Here is a 19934-nt window from a genome sequence, read left to right as displayed (position 1 = left end):
TGAATGTGTTTTAAAAATTATTGCGTATTGCTGGGTGTCCAGCTGACTCTGTCAGTCAAGCATGTGACTCTTCGTCTCAGGTTCGTGAGTTTGAGCCTCACATTGGCATAGAGATTACTTAAAAATAAAAGCTTAAAAATTATTGGGTCTTTAATAACAGAGTTATGGGAATTTTAATAGTCAAATGCAAATAATGCTTACTGTGACAAATTCAAACAATAAAGAATAGAAAGAGAAAACGTCTTTCTTTCCAATCCCATACTCCAAAGATAGCCATTATTGCCATTTTGTTATCTTTCCCTATTTTTCTCGATGCTATAATGATGATAATAATATTAATTAATAATACTTATATGAGCTTTACTGTGTGCTATATCAATATTAATTAGTTTAATCCTCAAAACAATCTGGTGAGTAAATACTATTATTGTCATCTCTATATTAAGGATGAACAAACTGAAGTATAGAGAAGTTAAGTGATTTTTTTTTCTCAAATCATATAGCCTGTGATAAAATTATGATTCATGCTCTCAACCACCATACTAAATGATTTCTTGTTAAATATATATTTATATACCTCTCTATAGAAACCAAACATTGTTATTTTAATTAACATACATTTTAATTTATTTTTTTTTGAATTTAAAAACTCATTTTACATTGTTTTAACTGGGCTGTGAAAAGATTTTTTGCGTAGACTTTGTTTTGTTATTTAATTCTATAATTGAAGTATAATTAACATATAGTATTATATTACTTTCAGTATAACATAATGATTCTGCAATTCTATACATTGCTTAATGCTCAGTGTAAACATTTGTCACCAAACAACCTTATTACAATAGTATCAACTATTTTCCCTGTGTGTGCTTTTCATCTCTGTGACTTATTTATAATATTTTAATAAAAATTTTCTTACAATCTGCTTTTATCTTATATGCTCACTTAATGTACACATCTTTCCAAATTATTTGAAGGTATTTCTGGTTACTGAACCAGTAAATCAAAGGGTTCACTAGGTGGCATCTTAGTTTTGGTAGGCAAACTTCTGTGATAAATAAATTCAAATATGTAATAGTTTAGGCACAATATAAACATTTCTTTTTTAAATGATTGGCAAGAATGCTTTTGTTCCTTAATTCATCATATATATATTTATATATATTAAAAATTTTAATTCCAGTGTAGTTAACATATAGTGTTATATTAGTTTCAGGTGTACTTTAGAGTGATTCAACAATTCTATACATGACTCAGTGCTCATCATGATAAGTGTACTCTCTATCCCCATCACCTATTTCACCCATCCCTCCACCTACAAATATCAGTTTGTTCTCTCTAGTTAAGAATCTGTTTTTTGGTTTGTCTCTCTTTCTCAGTTTTGTTTCTTAAACTACACAATGTAAGTAAATTAATGAGTAAAATCTTGTGATACTTGTCTTTCTCTGACTGACTTATTTCACTTTTTATACCCTTTAGATCCATCCATGTTATTGCAAATGGCAAGAGTTCATTCTTTCTTATGACTAATACTCCATTGTGAATATATATACCACATCTTCTTTATCCATTTGTCTTTCGATGGACACTTGGGATAAAATTTATCTCTCATGTAACTACCTGAAACAGGTTCAGATCAGTAAGTGGCTGATTTCCATATTATGACTCAGGGACACACTTCCTAACTTGTTGTTTTTGCGTGTTCAGCATATATTGTCATCTGCATTATTGAGGCTGTTTGCTGTGTCCAGGATCTGACTGGAGTGGAAGGGAAAGGGAATGTGGAAAAAACATGCTATCCTAAAAGACTGCCTAAAGTGAGATTTATAGTTCTCACATTCCTTCAAGGAGAACTTGGTTACATGACCGGTGGACTGCAAAGGAGGCTGGGAAATGTAGTTCACTAATGAAAACAGATGACTGTCACAGGCAGTTTTGTTGTTTATTTGTTTAGTCATGTCAGAGAAAACATTAACACATTGATCTCATTTTAAAAGAATGACCTGTAATTAAAGATATCACCAGCGTTTGTCAAATGGACACACCTCTGGTTAGTAACAGATCCCAAATGGAAACCAGAGCTGACTCCCATGCCAAAGTTCCTTCTAATTAGTATGAGACCTACTTTACTATCTTGAAGAGTTAATGAAATAGGAGCTTTCTCTTCCTCGGATGATAAGCCCTATTGGAAATGTGCCTATCTGGTGAGATGTTGAAGAAAGACTTATTTCCGAAAACTAGAGAGTATGGAATTAATTTAATTTGATAAAATAGTTGTATAGCCATTTGGTGGAAGCAGCATGCAGAATGTAGACCATATTGCTGGTGTAGTTATTTTAGATGCTAACAAACGAGAGAACATTTTGATGACTCTCCAGAGAACTAGATTTTAGTTGTTAATGATGGGACATCACTCCCTGAATTCTACATTCACTGAATGGGCTTACTTTAAAATATTCCTTCTTTATTCTTCAGATATTGGCATATCAGCAGTGATTGAGTATATATATATAGGGAGGTTTTGATCACTTATTTAGTGAATGTGGACAGATAGTTTGGATAACTTAGGTTTTCAAATACTATTCTTTTTCAATAGCCTTGTACAATTAATTGCATTTTGCTTCAGTTAGGTAAATCTCAAAATTTTTGTTTCAATTTACCATTGTAGTCAGAGCTAAGGAAGTAAGATCTGTAATAGTGGAGGAAAATTTTCATTCAACTTTTCTCTATCCTAGGATATGGAGAATACGTATAACTTACAATTCCTATAAATACCATATTGCCATAAATTTATATCCTTTTCCTGAAGATACATATCACACATGGCTCTTGTAAAATATTTCTCTAGCTCAGTGTATGTCTTTCAGTAATGCTACAGGACTGTGTTTCTAAATATCCATAAAGGATCATAGATTTTTATCATGCTTGATTGCAGAAGGCAGTACTCCCCTGGAACTAGCAGTTTGCACCTACATAACTGGGATATTTTCTCCCTGGCTTTTAAACTGAAGAAGAATGCCTGAAGCAGGGGGTGTCATAATATCAGCGGCATGCAGGGCAGGCTGCTGGGGAACATGTGTCATTAGCGCCCTCCTGCTAGGAGATGTGTACCATTCATTATATGTAAACATGACTATGCCCCACAGGGACAATAAGCAGGAACAAAAAAAGTCTTCCCAAACATATCTCACTTTCCCAAACAAATCTGCAAAATGGTTACATTTATGGGAAGACTTTCCATGATAAATTTTTTGACCTATGAGGTGAGGAAATGAGCCCATACGGTTATTAAAAATAACAAAAAATACTTCTTAAATTAAGGACACCTTCTGATTACTTTCTAAGATGAATTAGTGATATCATGGGAAATTACTAGTTGAATTTGAAAAAAGCCTTTGTGATACTGGTAATGAATTTAAAAAATGTATATCATGGTTTAGTAAGTAATGATGCATTTCTTTTATCTGGATCATCATGTCAGTATCTGACACCATTTTTTGACCATCATGATCCTAAAAAGTAAGGTATTGAAATAAAGTGGACTTAGAACTCAAATATTGTACCTTTGGGCAGAAATCTTTTTAAAAAAAATATTTTATGTATTTGAGAGAGAAAGAGAGAGAGAGAGAGAGAGGAAGAAGGACAGAGAATCTGAAGCAGACTCTGCATTGAGCCCAGAGCCTGATGTGGGGCTCGATCCCACGACTGTGAGATCATGGCCTATGCCCAAACCAAGAGTCAGATGCTCAACCACTCAACCGAGCCACCCAAGCACCCCTGGGAAAAAATCATCTTTAAATATAAAGTGATAGATTGGGGATCCCTGGGTGGCTCAAAGGTTTAGCACCTGCCTTTGGCCCAGGGCACGATCCTGGGGTCCCGGGATTGAGTCCCGCGTCGGGCTCCTGGCATGGAGCCTGCCTCTTCCTCCTCCTGTGTCTCTGACTCTCTCTCTCTGTCTATCATAAATAAATAAATCTTTAAAAAAAATAAAGTGATAGATTGTACTAGAGGGAAACATGAAAAAAATTCTCTACTGATAGGCAAATGTTACCCTTTGTTAGTTGCATATTCCGTGCCAAGTCACTAAACAAACAGTAGAAGAACAAAAACCATTTGGAGAAATCTGGATGGATATATCACTAGTTAATTTGAGCTGGCTTACTTTTCACTTGTAGCACAGATATAAGCTGCATCATATACAGAGACACTGAAATGGTTAAACTTGCCAAAGATGTCTGTGAATGCTATTAAATCAACTTGTCTCAGTTGAAGCAATTAAAGCCTTCAAGTTGTATCTGTATCTGAAGTGGTGCAGAAAGTGCCAATGGTTTAAAATAATTGTTTTGAAATGAGCATGTTTAATGAAAGTCATTTTTGGAATATGAGACTTAGAAATGCATCCTAAAGATTTCATGTCAGAGGCAATGGAAAAGACCCATATCCAACTGTGTACTCTTCATTTCCAATTAAATGTCACAAAGATATCCTGAAATAAACACGCTTAAGACTAAACCATGGTTCCTTCCAGATCTGGTTCTCTTTCAGCGTTTCCTATCAAGGGAAATGTCTGGTTGTAGATCTATGATGACAACTGAATGCATTTAGAAAGGCAGATGAGGAAAATACGGATATGTATGGCAAATGTTTATTAATTCTCACCATGTGGAATGCAGCTGGGACAGGCAGGTAGAAATACAGGCAATTGGGAGTTAAGATTCTGGGGAGATGAATTCAGGCTGTGGATATGGATTTGGCAGTCATCTACATGAGTGATAGATGAAGTTAAGGAAGACAAATGAGCATTTGACAGGGGGAGAAAAAGAAGGAAGAGAGGAGCCAGAGAAGTTTACTGTGCATCATAAAATCAAATGGAGTTTAACAGTGAAGTGACAGTGTCCAAAATCACAGTGGATGAGGAATGAGAGAAAGCCACTGGATTTATGTCCTTTGAGAGTTTCAGAAACATGGTGAGACTCGAAGCCAAATTACGGTAGTTATAAAAAGATGTATGTGTGTATGTGTGTGTGTTCTAGTCCTTGCTTTACCTCTAACTGGTTGCTTTATGCAAGCTGCTAATGTCACTAGACCTCAGCTTTGTCCTCTTTAAAATGAAGGCATTCTTGAAACTCATCTAGACTCTAAGAAGTCGAAGTAGACATTTTCAATGAACAAAAGAATAAATGAGTAGAACTGTATATATTTCCTACCAGTTCTAGAAGAAATTTCTATAGATAAGGAATGGTTAGTACCCATCCTTCACTTGAAGACCTCTTGTTGGGCAGCTTGGGTGGCTCAGCGGTTTGGCACCTTTAGTCCAGGGCCTGATCCTGGAGCCCGAGGATGGAGTCCCATGTCGGGCTCCCTGCATGGAGCCTGCTTCTCCCTCTGCCTGTGTCTCTGCCTCTCTCTCTCCCTGTGTCTCTCATGAATAAATAAATAAAATCTTAAAAAAAATGTCTTGTTGTGAAAGGAAAACTATCAGTAATAGATTATTTGGTGGAAACTATATTATCAAGGAAAGGATTTTCAAAACAATAGATTCTGGATTATTTTATCATTTGAACCTACAAAATACTTTATAATGTTGCAAAGCAAAGAGATACAGGAGACTCTTGACACTTAATTTTCTGACATGTATTTTTGTTTTGATTTTTTGTGAATGCAATTCTGCTAATATGAATTTCTTACCCCTTTGGCAGTGTGTTTTAGGTCATAGCATTGGTAACATTGGAATTCCATAATGTGCAAGAAAGAAAGCCTATTGCAAGTGCTGCATTGTCTGAGTAATTATATTCCTATACACTGCCAAACTTGTTTTCCTCCTCCCTTCTCAACAAATTCAACTTACTCATAAAGCCAATAGGTGACTTAAGGCCCCAGGGCTGATAAAATAATTGAACCACAAGTCTAGATTTTCAGTATCTGCAGTGAATCATTTTGAAAGCCTGATGTAAGCCCAAGGCCAGTCAACAGAGCCTAATAATTTTAAAAAAAAAGATTTTATGTATTTATTCATGAGAGACACACACAGAGAGAGAGGTAGAGACATAGGCAGAGGGAGAAGCAGGCTCCCTGTGGGGAGCCCCATGTGGGACTCAATCCCAGGACCCCAGGATCACGACCTTAGCCAAAGGCAGACGCTCGACTGCTGAGCCACCCAAGCATCCCAGAGTCTAAGAATTTTGAGTGAATTTTTTTTATTGGAGTTAAATTTGCCAACATATAGCATAACACCCAGTGCTCATCCCATCAAGTGCCCCCCTCAGTGAGTCACCCAGTCACCCCCATCCCCCGCCCACCTCCCTTTCCACCACCCCTTGTTCGTTTCCAGAGTTAGGAGTCTCTCATGTTCTGTCTCCCTCTCTGATACTTCCCACTCATTTTTTCTCCTTTCCCCTTTATTCCCTTTCACCATTTTTTATATTCCCCATATGAATGAGACCATATAATGATTGTCCTTCTCCGATTGACTTATTTCACTCAGCATGGACCCTCCAGGTCCATCCATGTCGAAGCAAATGGTGGGTATTTGTCGTTTCTAATGGCTGAGTAATATTCCATTGTATACATAAACAAGCATCTTCTTTATCCATTCATCTTTTGATGGACACCGAGGCTCCTTCCACGGTTTGGCTATTGTGGACATTGCTGCTATAAACATCGGGGTGCAGGTGTCCCGGCGTTTCACTGGATCTGTATCCTTGGGGTAAATCCCAGTAGTGCAACTGCTGGGTCGTAGGGTGAGTGAATTTTTTCAATATAAAATAATTACTATTTAAAGTGTATGTAACATGTCCTCTTTAGAGTCTTTTCTTCCCACTTACAATTTTTCCTCCATAAGTTTATTTACAAATTTATTGTAAAAGTTCTGTTTTTATTATAAATTAAAATACACAGTATATATATATAATTGTATCCTTATTAAAAACTATATTTTCTTGGATATTTACTTTAATGAAGATCTACGAAGGGGATTTTCTCAGTGAAGAGGACTTGCATTATGAAACTGGATTCTAGAATTTTCTGACTGTCATTCCAACTGCAAATGGCTTTATCTGGTATCTATCTTAAAGAAGTCATTCTTTGGAGAATGGCATGCTGGATGGCATGCTGGATACATTCTCCAAGCCAACCAGAAGGGCTCAGCTGTCTTTCCTGAATCTAACATATCTGACATATGAGCAAGGGGCGAATCAAAGCGGAAAAAAATATTTTAACAGCCAGAATTCATCACAGTATTTAAACAATTAGAATTTTACTTTATTTCAGAATAAGTTTACAATTGAAAAAAAGATATTTACTAAAGCCACATTATTCATATGAACAAAACTTGTATAGCAAAACCTTGGTACATGAGCATCAGTAATTTGAATACTATATGGATATAGAAGATATTTAAAAAACGGAAATAACGTATTCCAAAGGCTATAGTAGGCACAATATATATGCTTGTATTGGGTCTGCAAGCATTATACTAGAATTCATTACATGTGATCCAAGAAGTTGCAGATTTTTCAGCACTGTGTACTGAAAAGATAGAAAGGAATATCATAGTTTTTCTTATGTTGAAAAGCATATACTCTCAATACTACAAAATAGGAGCAGCACGTCAAACCAACAAACAATTCTTCAGGTTTTGGAAGAAGTATTACAGCTATGGCTTTTTAACGTTCATTTTTCCGAGACTGGTTAGAAGTCTGGCAAGTGAAAAAGAAAAGAGTTTATAAGAAAACATTAATGACATCATTCACAAGGCATCTGATATTCAACAGGTTCAAAACTGGGAAACAAAAAAATTGAGCTTGATCTTCGAGCAAAATCGAGAGGTACTACATCTGCTTCCTCCCACCAATCTTTTGGCATACAAATCTTTTTGCAGAAAAGTAAAATGGCAGAAGAATATTTTAAGATGAATCATTAGGATCTATTTTTAGTAAAGAATACAAGTCTTCTACAGACCAAGAAACTGGATATGGTCCTTAGGATAGAATTTTCTTATGTTTTGTAAAAAACTGGGTTGAACTATGTATTCATGCCAACAATGTATCCGTGCTGATAAAGCGAACATTTGGCAAAAATGAGAAAAGAAATGTTAGATTTCTCAGAGCATACTACTACTACTTCCTATTAAAATTGCCTAAAAGGTAAAAATGTACATCTTAGATTCTCAAAGGTTTTATTTTCCAACTAGCAATTAAATGTAAGTGTCAAATTGAATCATGCAGTATTTTTTTTTTACCTATCAGCTACCGTGTGATTAATATTAGGGGGAGAGAATTCTTTCCCCCCTTTAGATGTGTAATGCTCACAAGTCATCATGTGGAACTCAAATCACACACAAAGCCAAATCATGAAGAAACTTTAAATACTTCAAAATGCCCACGAAGGCATGCCAGAAATAATACAGAATGTTGGAAGCCAAAACTAAAGCAGTAGATGTTACTGCAACTTCTAGGTCTTTAATGCTGCCTTTTTTTTTTTTTTTTTTTTTTGGATAGATTCAGGTCGGGGGGTGGAGGGAGGGTGTCATCTCTCTGGCGGTTAGCCCATAATTTCTGCAGGTTCAGTGACCAACTTGGATCCATCCCAGACTGTCTTGAACTGTTCTGGAACAGGAAATTCTCTCTGGAAAAATGCAGAAGAACAAAGTTTCTTAAATCAGGGCTTCCCTTTGCAAACTGATTCGGGTCACATGGGGGACAATGGCATTTTATGGAAACCAAAACTGTGTTGTGGAGAGGTCTTCTGTGTCCCGTGAATACTTGCTTGCATAGTTGTGTGTAAGCTCTGTGACTGTCTGCTGGTGTCATCATTAAAGCTAGAACCTCCTCAGAACCAGGCACTCTTCTAAGTACTAGGTATATGTGGACTTAACCTACAGCCCCATGAGCTAGGTGTTACTGAGAGGCCATCTACTGGACACACATCTGGGAGGTCAAGCAGATGGCTGAAGATGGTATCGCCAAAAGCAGGGCAGCCAGACATCAAGCCAGACAGCTCCTCTGCCCACTCTCTGCCACACTCAAACCTGCACAGGATCAACTGGGGAGCCTGTTAAAATGCAGATTCTGATTAGATCTGGCAAAGAGAATGACAATCTGTATTTCTAACATGTTCCTCGAGGACAGTGAGGCAGCTGATCCCTAGTCATGCAGAGTAGAAGGCTTTGCCCTGGTGTTCTCTGGATACTTCTTGATCAACTATGAAGGTGAGCTTTGGGTTATATGTAACAAATATATATATTTGTCTTGTGTCCTGCCACCCTACTCCTCCCATTGGGAAATATAAGCATGTGTACCACATAAGGAGAGAGAGGGGGTGGGGTTGGTGGGAGGGGGCGGTGGTGGGAATGCAATAGAGCCAAAATAAAAGATTGAAATATCTCCTTTCCCCAGAAAGTGATTCTGCAGTCACTCCAGAAAAGGATGGACAAAGAAGGTGAGAAGCAGTACACTGGGTCCCGGCTTCTATGCCCTCCCAGGACTTGATGTACACACAGCACTGCTGAAACCCCGAGGGTCTGATGAGCTGATGCCTATGTTCACCCATCAATGAGATGTCATGTTTCAGTGGAACACACACACACATATACACACACGAGTACACATCTTCTTAGATGTAGGATCCAACTGCCTCTTTTGGAAGTAAACAAGGCTTGGTAGTTGCTCTCAAGTACCAGGCCAGGTAGGCAATGCCCCAGAGTGAAGGCATTTCTTTGATAGTTAACCCTACTACAGCCATTCCACATCTTTTTTGGGGGTGAACTGATAGTCATACGACAGTGTTCTTCTCTGGGCAACTGATTTCCTTCGGAATGAATCATCCCCACCATCCATTCCCAGATTACAGTGCCCACAGCAGGACCCCTGGATTGCTCCCTACTATCTACAACTAGAACATCTAAGAGGAGGACCATGAAATGAGGGAGGACACAACATAATCTACCTGAGGATGATTCTACAAACGAAAGAGACTACTTTTTCAGCATAAAAGCTCAAGTTTTGATCCATACTCGTGCCTTAGGTCAGTGAATCTCAAGCTTGGCTTTACATCGGAATCACCTGAGAAGCCTTAACAACTACAGATGTCTGGTACCATGTCCAGGGATGCTAGCTTGATTAATCTGGAAAGCTGATCCAGACCATTGCTTTTCTTAGCAGATCCAGCTCCCATGCCTTCTGCTGAGCCTTCTGCCGAACAGCTGCAAAGGCCAGGGACCACCCTCGTTTTTGGCTCTCTCGTCCAACACTTCTCCGTATCAGCTTTAGCTCCTCAGTAGTTTTTAGGGAGAGAAAGTGAGAGGGTTCTCCTCAAGCTCAGAGTTAGGTTGGCCAAACACCTAGCAGTGAAGCACGGCCCAGGGCTGGTGGACTTTTGTTTTTCAGCCTTCCGTGATGAATTCTAGGCTGCATTACGTAGCCCGCGGCTGGGCAGTGCTGAAGAATCTACTGACGGGTGAGAAAAGGGGGACCTGGGAGCACAGGTGCTGTCTGCCTGGGGAGATGGCTGGTGACTGACCCACAGGCTGATGGGGTGCCTTCGAGGTTACTGTTTCTTCCATCCTTCCCTGGGTCACTGCCTCCCTGCACAGTTAGAATCAGAGGGAATCATCTCTGGATTCATCTGTACTTCCAAGAAGCAACAACAGGAAGGGAGCAATAACTTACTTCCAAAGAGCAGCAACTGGGCAGCTCGGGTCACTTAGCTGTTTAGGACCGCCTTCAGCCCAGGGCATGATCCTGGAGACCCAGGATCGAGTCCCACGTCGGGCTCCCAGCATGGAGTCTGCTTCTCCCTCTGCCTATGTCTCTGCCTCTCTCTCTCTCTCTCTCTCTCTGTGTGTCTCTCATGAATAAATAAATAAAATCTTAAAAAAACAAAAAAACAAAAAACAAAGAGCAGCAACTAGCAAGCCCACCATACTAGGTGATGCAGAAAATGTATTCATTTAGACTTCCTCTTCAGTGTGTGAGGATATCTGCCTGCTTCTAGAAGCTGCCTTGTTGGGGAGAGGAGGCATAAAAAACAAACGGTGGCAAAAACATCTAGGCAGTATTTCTCAGAAGGGCTGGATGGACTGATGGCATCAGAATCACCCGAGATGCCTATTAAAATACAGATTCCTCAGAGCCCTCCCGAAGCCTCCTGAATATAACCTCCAGGTGCAGACTTTGGGAGCTGGTATTTTCATGGAGCTTCTTGGCTGATCCTTACGCTGAATTTGAGAACCCCTGACATAAGGCTACCTACAGAAATAGGCCTACTTATCATCACCCCCCCTTCCTCCCGTGCTTCCCCCAAAGCATTTCTCCCTACTTTGTTGTCCTCCCCCATAGCAAAGGAAAACAATCCTAAATACCATGAACTCAGATGTGCCAGGTACTATTTGATGAAAGCTCAGCCATTAAGGTAATTATTACTGAAGGGCCTAGAGAATCACAAATCCAGAAATGAGCACAGTCAAGAAATGGTAGAAGAAATGTGAAAGGCAACTCTCCGAATTCCTCTCCTGCCTGTGAATTATTCTACAAATGAAGCTCATACGTTGGGAGTCAATCTCTAAGAATGTTAATAAGGAAGGCTCAAGAAAAATTCTTTACCATCTTGTAAAAGGTACTTACGTAATCCCCATCCTGAGGAATAAGGACATTCATTTCGGACGATTTGGCACTCACGATCTCACAGTCCAGCGCATCTTCACTGAGGTATATGTGGCAGCCTTCTGTTTTATTAATGGAGATTGTTGGCACTTTCCCCATTACCTGAAACAGACAAAAGAATAACCTGGCACCCAATATAAAGAAATAACAATTACAGTGTCCTCAAATAGGCACAATCCATGGGCTTCCCCAAGCTTTAGGAAGAGCTAGGTCAGGGCTGGAGGGGCGGGTGAGCGCCCCATCTCCAGGCCCACCTGGTGGGTGTCATTCGGGGACAGAATGAAAGGACCACACAAAGAGATTCTCAAGCCTCAGGGTCTCCGTCCTGAGACAAAATAAAGGGATTAATGTGAAAAGAGCAGCTAAGTGTTCAGAAAAAGTCTCACAACCCTCTAGTGGATTTGAAACTTATATTTGATTTCACGATAAAAGTAACAAGACACATTTGCTTTTATTTGCTTAAAATTTTAGTTCTGACAAATCCATGAATCTTGGGTTAAAACAAATACTAATACGGTCACTTAAGAGTAAAGACATCATTCTGTAACTGAGTAGATTTTTCTTGAAGCTAAATAAGAAACACTGCAATTCTTTTCCCATAAATCTTTGGCCAGATAAAAATCTCACTGGCTGAATGTGAAGCTTGAATGAGACAATGAGTGTCTAGGTATTTTGAAATGTATTAATTCCAGGAGCCAAAAGTGGGGACTTGGTTCAGGCCACTCATTGCCATCGATAAACCATACACAAGAGGAGGTGATTCTTTATATTGTTTACAAATATCTGAGTGCTATAAAAATCCGGCCCAGTTTCAAATTTCTCTTTGAACAGTTTTCAGACATGCCTCCAGCAAATCTCTATAGACTGCTCCCCCAATGACTATATTACCACTCTATAATTTTCCTCCTTGTAATGGTAATTGAAGTGATAAAGACATCTCCTCTTTCACCCTGAAGAAAAAGGCTGGATTGCAAACCCAAGGAGCAACTTCTGTTGATGGTGCAGATGATGTAAAGAATTCCTTAGGGGGAGTCTAGCCAGGTCACCACACTTCTCTGTTTTCTCTTCTCTCCAAAGAAACTGGACACTGGGTTAGAAAGAAGCCCCAGTGCCATAAAAAAAAAAAAAAAAAAAGCAGAGGTAGTTCAAGGTCAGGTAAGCACAAGGCTTTGCCATAAATAAACTAAAATAGTAATAATGCATATATATTTCAAGAATGTGTCAGCAGTAATGTTTTGGTCATTTCTAGACTTGTTTATCTTACAGTGATGAAGACCATTTACACGCTGCCCAGAACGGTATGGGAAGCCAGGCAAGTGGAGAGAAAGGATAAACTGTCATGGGTCTTTGGTGATTTGTCCGTGAGGCAGAATGGGGTCATGTGATGCAGGCACATGACACTAATATGCTTTACTTATATTTATATATTGTTATATTATATTAAAAATGCTTAGATACCCCACATATCTGAAAGTCTGAAAAAGCAACAGCAGACCTTAAAACATCTCCCTGATATGGTAAGAACTGTCTTTCCCACAGTGTTTTGGTCAACAGTGCATTAGAGCAGATTGTACACATGCTCTTTTTCCCTGGTGGTCTGGGAACTGTTTGAAAACAGAGATTGTGTCTTATCAAGAGAACAGGGCCAAAGAGTATCTCCTCTGCTGAGTGTCAGGTGACGTGTGACCTTGCCTAGGCCAATTACTCTAGCACTTTTTTTTTTTGGTTTTTGTTTTGTTTTGTTTTTGCTCTAGCACTTTAATACGTTTCTGTATTAGTTTGGTTTTTCATAAATTTATTTCTCTACAAAACATTTTTTAAAGACTTTATTTTTAAGTAATCTCTACACCCAACATGGGGCTGGAGCCCACAATCCTGAGATCAAGAGTCACATGCTTCACTGACTGAGCCAGCCAGGCACCCCTATATCTCTATAAATTTTTTTTTAAATGTCATGTTAGGGGGATCCCTGGAGGGCTCAGTGGTTTAGTGCCTGCCTTCGGCCTAGGGCATGGTCCTGGAGTCCTGGGATCGAGTCCTACGTCAGGCTTCCTGCATGGAGCCTGCTTCTCTCTCTGCCTGTGTCTCTGGCTCTCTCTCTCTTTCTCTCTGTGTCTCTTATGAATAAATAAATAAAATCTCAAAAAAATAAAAAAAATAAAATGTCATGTTATACTTAGTCTCTTCTCTCTCTCATAATTTGTGTTTTTTATTTTGAGGGTATAGTTTGCCAAAAACAGAATTACTGGACCAAATCATACGAACTTTGGTTGCATGCCCCTTTTTTTCTTTTCAATCTTTTTTTTTTTAATAAAGATTTTATTTATTCACGAGAGACACACAGAGAGGCAGAGACACAGGCAGAAGGAGAAGCAGGTTCCCGTGGAGAGCCTGATGCAGGGCTCCATCCCCAGACCCCGGACCTGAAGGCAGATGTCAACTGCTGAGCCACCTAGGCGTCCCTTCAATCATTTTTTAAAGTAATGAGGTAAAATCTGCAAACATAAAATTCACCTGTTTCAAGTACACAATTTAATGATATTTAGTAGGTTTATAGAACTCTGCAACTTATCACTTCAGTTCTAGAATATTTCCATCACTCCCCAAATACCCCTAATGCCTGTTTATAATCAATACCTGGCCTCACCCCGGGGCAACCACTGATCTCTAGTGTGCCCAGGCCCTTTTGAAACAATGTGTTAGATGTTTTAAATATGTAATGACATTCACTTGGTTTGAACATCCAAAGGCTTGAGAAGTATTCAATAAAGTGTCTCTCTCCTGTCAAGTTTTTAATCCCTCTTGGACAGATAACCATAGTTCATCCTTCCAGATTATTTTTAGAACACATGCCCGTATCTCCAAAAAATTAGGATATATTTCAACCAAAAAACCATAGAAAATATAACAAATGCACATATATGTGTGTGTATATATATATATATATATATATGTCAAACATTTATCAGAGTTTAACATTTTGGCTTATACTTTTTAGGACTATAATCTTACCATATGGTTGAAATCCCCTCTGTACCGTGCACCACCTCCTTCACGCCACCCCCCCCCCCCCCACCAGCTGCCTCCGATGAAAACAATCTTCTGAATTTTGTTCTAAGTGAGTGTTTTGCACCACTCACACCAGATCTCTCCCGGAGCAAGGTGACCTGGAGCTCTCATAAGCATAGTTTCTTTTTTTTTAAGTTTTTATTTAAACCCCAGTTAGTTACCATACAGTGTAGTATTAGTTTTAGGTCCTCACAAGTATATTTAACATGTGTGTTTTGTTTGCATGTTTTCAATCTTTATATAAAGGGACACATGGTACAGTGCCTGTCATTCTGTCATCGGTCTGTATTGCTCAGTTATTTTATTATTAATAAATTATTTTAGATAAATAAATTATTTATTTTACTTCTTTTTTAGAGAGAGTGGAGAGGCAAGAGGGGCAGAGGGAGAGGGAGAGAATCTTAAGCAGGTTCCATCTCATGACCTAAGCTGAAACCAAGGGTCGGATGCTTAACCAACTGAGCCACGCAGGTACCCATCTTTCTAGATCACTTTTAAAAATGGTTATATGGTAACTATTTTTGTTTAGAATTCAGAAGTTTAAAATTTTTAAGTAGACATTTTTTGATAATTTCTACTACTTCTCAATTTAGAATTATTTCCCCCTCCAAAAATGTGATGAATACTTAAAACTGTTTTCTTCTATTTTTCTATAGCTTCATGTTTTATATTTAATTCAATGGGTTTTTAATTTTGAACGTGATGTATTTTCAATAAAAAATGCTCTCCTGGCATGCCCCACATAACCCCAATATTTAGGGAGGAACAGCATTATTAAATAAATGGAAATATGTGGTTGTCAGAAATGGTAATTTGGGAGGTGGTATTATAGAATACAAGCTTCATGAGGGCAAAGATTTTTGTCTCGTTTGCTTACTGATATCTGTAGAGCTGAGAACAGTATGTTCAGTAAACATTTGGCAAATGAATGATCGAGTGATTCATTGCTAAGTTGCCCTGGGCATAGAACTCACAGTTTAGAACCCTCAAGTGTGACCCGAGGATGGTCAAGTTTTCCTGTTTACAGGGCAAAGGCAACAATACAGTAAACGCCTGGGAGGAGTTTCTTGGTGGCTTTCTCCTGAGTGGTTCTCTATCCAGGAATGGAATTTATGAAGAAGCGGAAGCAGCATGGGTAGGGAGGGGCAGGGGATTTACACAGATGCACTGCAGACTATATGGAACTGGAATGTGGAAGAGACGCATGTACCCACAGAGCCTATGTGGCAACAGTATTTGGAATTGGGGTGTAGAGGACTTAGAATCTCTCAGCTACCCTTGTGTTTCAGGGCAGAGGTGAAGCCAACTTGCCCAAGTGCATGCAACAGGTGAGGGCTGAGCTGGGGCTCACGTTCAGGGCTTGGGGTGCCCAGAGCTGGGCTCTTTCCATTAAATGGACACACATAAAACCAACATCTTAAATAGCGGTGAGTTAAATGTAAAATGTCCATTTGAATGTACTCTTATTGAAAGTGACAGCAGTAAAAAGCCCAGTAAAACAAGAGCGAAGGACCTATAAAACCAGAATCCAACTTTAACAAATGTTATCAGGAAACATCAGATCATAAGGGGCTAATTAACAATATGAAGAGAGCAGTGCCTGGCTAACTCAGTGGGTACAGCACGTGACTCTGGATCTCGGGGTTGTGAGTTTGAGCCCCAAGTTCGGTGTAGAGATTACTTAAAAATAATATCTTAAAAAAAACATTATGAGGAGAGTGTAATCAAAGGTGGGAGTTGTAGCTGGCTAAAGGCAAGAGGTCCTTTAACTTGTGGCGTATCGTAAAATCCCATTGGGTTAAATCAAAATTTACAGAAGGAGGGCATGTTTTCTTTTAGTCTGCAAATTCAGTTTCAATCTTACTTTCCAGGTTGTTCATCTGATTATCTCACGGACTCTTCAGAAAAATTCTTCCTCCTACTCAGAACCAGTGCTTCCTGAGCAAAGAAAATTCTCTTTGGGATGGTGCTATTAGGCTGGAAGAATCTTTTAGTATTTGTGTTCATTCATTAGTGGTTTCCTCCCAATCACTACCTCACCAAACATTATTAGACACCGACTCCGTGCAGGTGCTGTGCCAGTTTCTGCTGCTGTAAAGATCAATTATGTGCCCCTGAATCAGGCAGGGTAAACAGCTGATTGCAGGGCAAGATGGGACAGGCTGTGTTGTAAGAGATTGAAAAAGAGGAATTAACACTGTCCAAGAGAGGAGGTGATGACAGAGCTGTGTCTGAAGGAAAGGGAATAGAATAGGAGTGCTCTGGGTGGACATGGCCAGCCCCAAGCAGGCAGCTGTATATGGTTGAGCGCAGCTGCAGAGGGGGCCAAGGGCCTGGCTCAAAAGGCCACTTATGTGGGGCGTGCCTGGGTGGCTCAACTGATTGAGTGTCAGACTCTTGGTTCTGGCTCAGGTCATGATCTCAGGGTCCTGAGATTGAGCCCCCGTTTCAGGCTCCTGTTCAGTGTGGTGTCTGCTTCAGATTCTCTCTCTCTCTGCCCTTCCCCCCACTTGCTCACTTTCTCTCTAAATACACAAAATCTTGAAAAAGAAAGAAAAGGCCAACTTACCTGCATTTGAATATCCTTGGAATTGATCACTTCCACAATGCCTACCACGTTGTCAAACACAAGGCCAAACTTCTTACAGTTGTCTAGGAAAACCAAACCAAAGCAAAGCTTTATTAAACACACAGCATGTGGATGCCAAGCAACTGACCATGTAACTACAGGGCCACGGCGCTGCCCTACCAATTGTAATGGAATTTATTTTTCCTTTCATCTGTAGAGTAGACTTGTTGCATTTGAAAATGTAAGCCACTTGTTTCAGTTCCGTCTCTGCAATCACAAGGTCATTCCTGCCCTCTTGGTACTCCTAAAATGAAAACAAATACAAATATTGAATCTAAAGGCATACAAATGAATGGGGAATCCCATTGCATACTGAAATTACTATGGGGTTCAACATTAATTACGGCTTTTCAATATGTTCTTTCAAAACCACTTTTTTTTTTTTTTTTTTTACAGACCAACCAAATCACAGGTCTTGCTCCTATTGTAATGATGGGAATGGATGAAACGACTGCCTGGAAGGGGGTCAGTCAGTGTCCATTTGTGAACCACCAGATATCAAGTACCCAGAGTTGGTGAGTTGGGGCTGGAGCAGGGATGTGGGAGCTTCCTGTTGAGTCGGTACCCTGAATCTGGCCTTAATACTGCAGCAAAATCTGCTGCATCAGATAGGAGTGGGGGAAACAGGCTGGTGATAGTGGCCGTGTGAGCCCCAGTGTATTTTCAGCCCCAGACAACCTTCCTGGGGTCTGTGGTCCTTCACCTTTGGGAGAGCTCCCCAGACTGGCATGAGGTACCCTACTTTCATGCACACTCCCTTGTCCACAACGGTTGCCAGCACTGGGTGGAGCGCTGGTGACATTAGTGCCTCTGTCAGTGGGATAGAATATCCTACAGACAACCAGAATGGGGCACAGATCAAAAGTCTGCGTAAAAAGTCATCGAATAGAGATAGAAAGGAGAAAGGTGGTTGCTGGAGCTGAGGTGAGGGGGGAACCAGGCACAGGGTTGCAGTTTTACAAGCAGGATGGAGTTCTGCAGATGGATGGGCTGACGGCTGCTTAGCAACATGAATGCACTCAATGTCTGAGTCGCTACATCCACATCAATGGTAAGACGGTAAATTTTATATCATGTGATTTTACCATAATTAAAAAAAGTTTTAAAAACGTTAAAAAAATGATGCAGGAAAAATAGTGAAAAACAAACAAACGTTAAGTGTTCAGAAATGCCCTGGTTTCTACTCTAGCCAGTGGCTTTGTGCCTTTGTCCCTTCACTCAGAAACCGTCCAGACCTTGGTACATGGTTTAGTGGTTGGTCATTTCAAGGGAGCGGGGTGGGGATCAAGGTTAAAGGGCTTCACTTACTACTCTCCACTTCTTTCCTTCCAACTCCAACACAGGAGCATGTTTCTGAGGAGGATGAGACTGGGGAGCTCTGGAGCCTGGAGTGTGGCTTTTGGTAGGAGATGGTGTTTGTCCTCCTGGAGCCCGTAGGCTGGGATTCTTGTGTGTCTTCTGGTCATCTGTGACATGCCGGAGCCCTGGGAAGGTAGCACACAGCTACGTGTCTTTGTACTTTGTGCGAAGGGAAATGTCCCTAACTTCTTAGCTCAACATGATGTAAATAGCACAAAAAATTTTGATAATGTTACTTTCATAACAGTTTGGTGTTCTCTCAAGGTTAATAACGGGCAGGGTCTGAGATGTTATAAAAGTAAAGTTCATTAGAAGCACAGTAAACATTTCTTAAATTGGAGGAACCTTAATACTGGCCTTAATACTGCAGGAAAGGAGATAAGATGATAGATAAGAATTCTACAAAAAGCAAACCACCTGCCCAAAAAGGACCCCATGATTTACTTCTTTTCTCATGGCTAAATCATTCATCAGGCATAGCCTAAAAGGACAAAGGACAGGGCTTTCCAGCAAGTGTATGTCAGAGTACAGAATCGACTTTAGGGTCATGAGTCTTTTCCTTTCTTATGCAGATGGAGGGGACAGCCCAGCAGTTGGAGCCAGAGAAAAATTTTGAATTTGGGGCTCTTAGCTCCTAGCCCAGTGCACAGGGACAAGTAGACCATAACTCGTTTCACCTGTGTAAAGCACAGATGTATTTGCACAAACCTTATTGTTTAGAATCCATGTACATCCTGATATATTTTAACTGTTTAAAAAAAAGCCGTTTATGGTGAGGACAAAAATACTTCAATGATATAATTATTTAGCAGGCCTGTACACTGCTTGAAGACAGAGGTATGATATTTCACTCATTCTTAATGCCTTGGTTGTAGATGGTGCTGAAGCATCAGAGGCTTGGAATGATGTCCATCCATCACTGTGGGCTCTGGGGGATCTGTGTGCCAGCAGTCAGAGGGAGATGGCATCAAGGTCTGGTTTTCTCACCTTTCGTAATTTCTTCTCCTTGGTTAAGCTGGGCAAATAGAGCTGAGCGTGAAGGGGAGGACTCCTCTCTTCTGCCTTCATTCTCAAAGAATGGAGGTGGTCCTGGAGGAGGTGGAGGAGGAGGGGGTGGAGGAAGGCCGGGCCCAGGGGAGAGGACAGACAATGCTGATGCAGTTGATGCTACTGGACCCTGTGGGAGAGAAAAGATGGAAAGCATTGCCTTCAGG

General features: G+C 40.1%; 1 protein-coding gene across 1 annotated transcript in view; it reads right to left on the bottom strand.

The window, feature by feature from the left end:
- Positions 1–7241: 7241 nt before the first annotated feature.
- Positions 7242–19934, bottom strand: part of CAP2 (cyclase associated actin cytoskeleton regulatory protein 2) — a 137730-nt gene continuing 125037 nt past the window's right edge. Inside the window, exons 8-13 of the mRNA XM_025443898.3 lie at positions 19708–19897; positions 18670–18845; positions 17482–17605; positions 17302–17384; positions 11625–11765; positions 7242–8628 (exon numbers count right to left, since the gene is read on the bottom strand). Coding sequence (XP_025299683.1) covers positions 8545–8628; positions 11625–11765; positions 17302–17384; positions 17482–17605; positions 18670–18845; positions 19708–19897 — 798 coding nt within the window. The 3' untranslated portion in view covers positions 7242–8544. The remainder of the gene's footprint in view (positions 8629–11624; positions 11766–17301; positions 17385–17481; positions 17606–18669; positions 18846–19707; positions 19898–19934) is intronic.

The sequence above is a fragment of the Canis lupus genome, chromosome 35 (assembly GCF_003254725.2).
Source record: "Canis lupus dingo isolate Sandy chromosome 35, ASM325472v2, whole genome shotgun sequence".
NCBI classification, from domain to species: domain Eukaryota; kingdom Metazoa; phylum Chordata; class Mammalia; order Carnivora; family Canidae; genus Canis; species Canis lupus.
The sequence above is the reverse complement of the archived record's forward strand: the minus strand, read 5'-3'. Positions and strand labels throughout refer to the sequence as shown.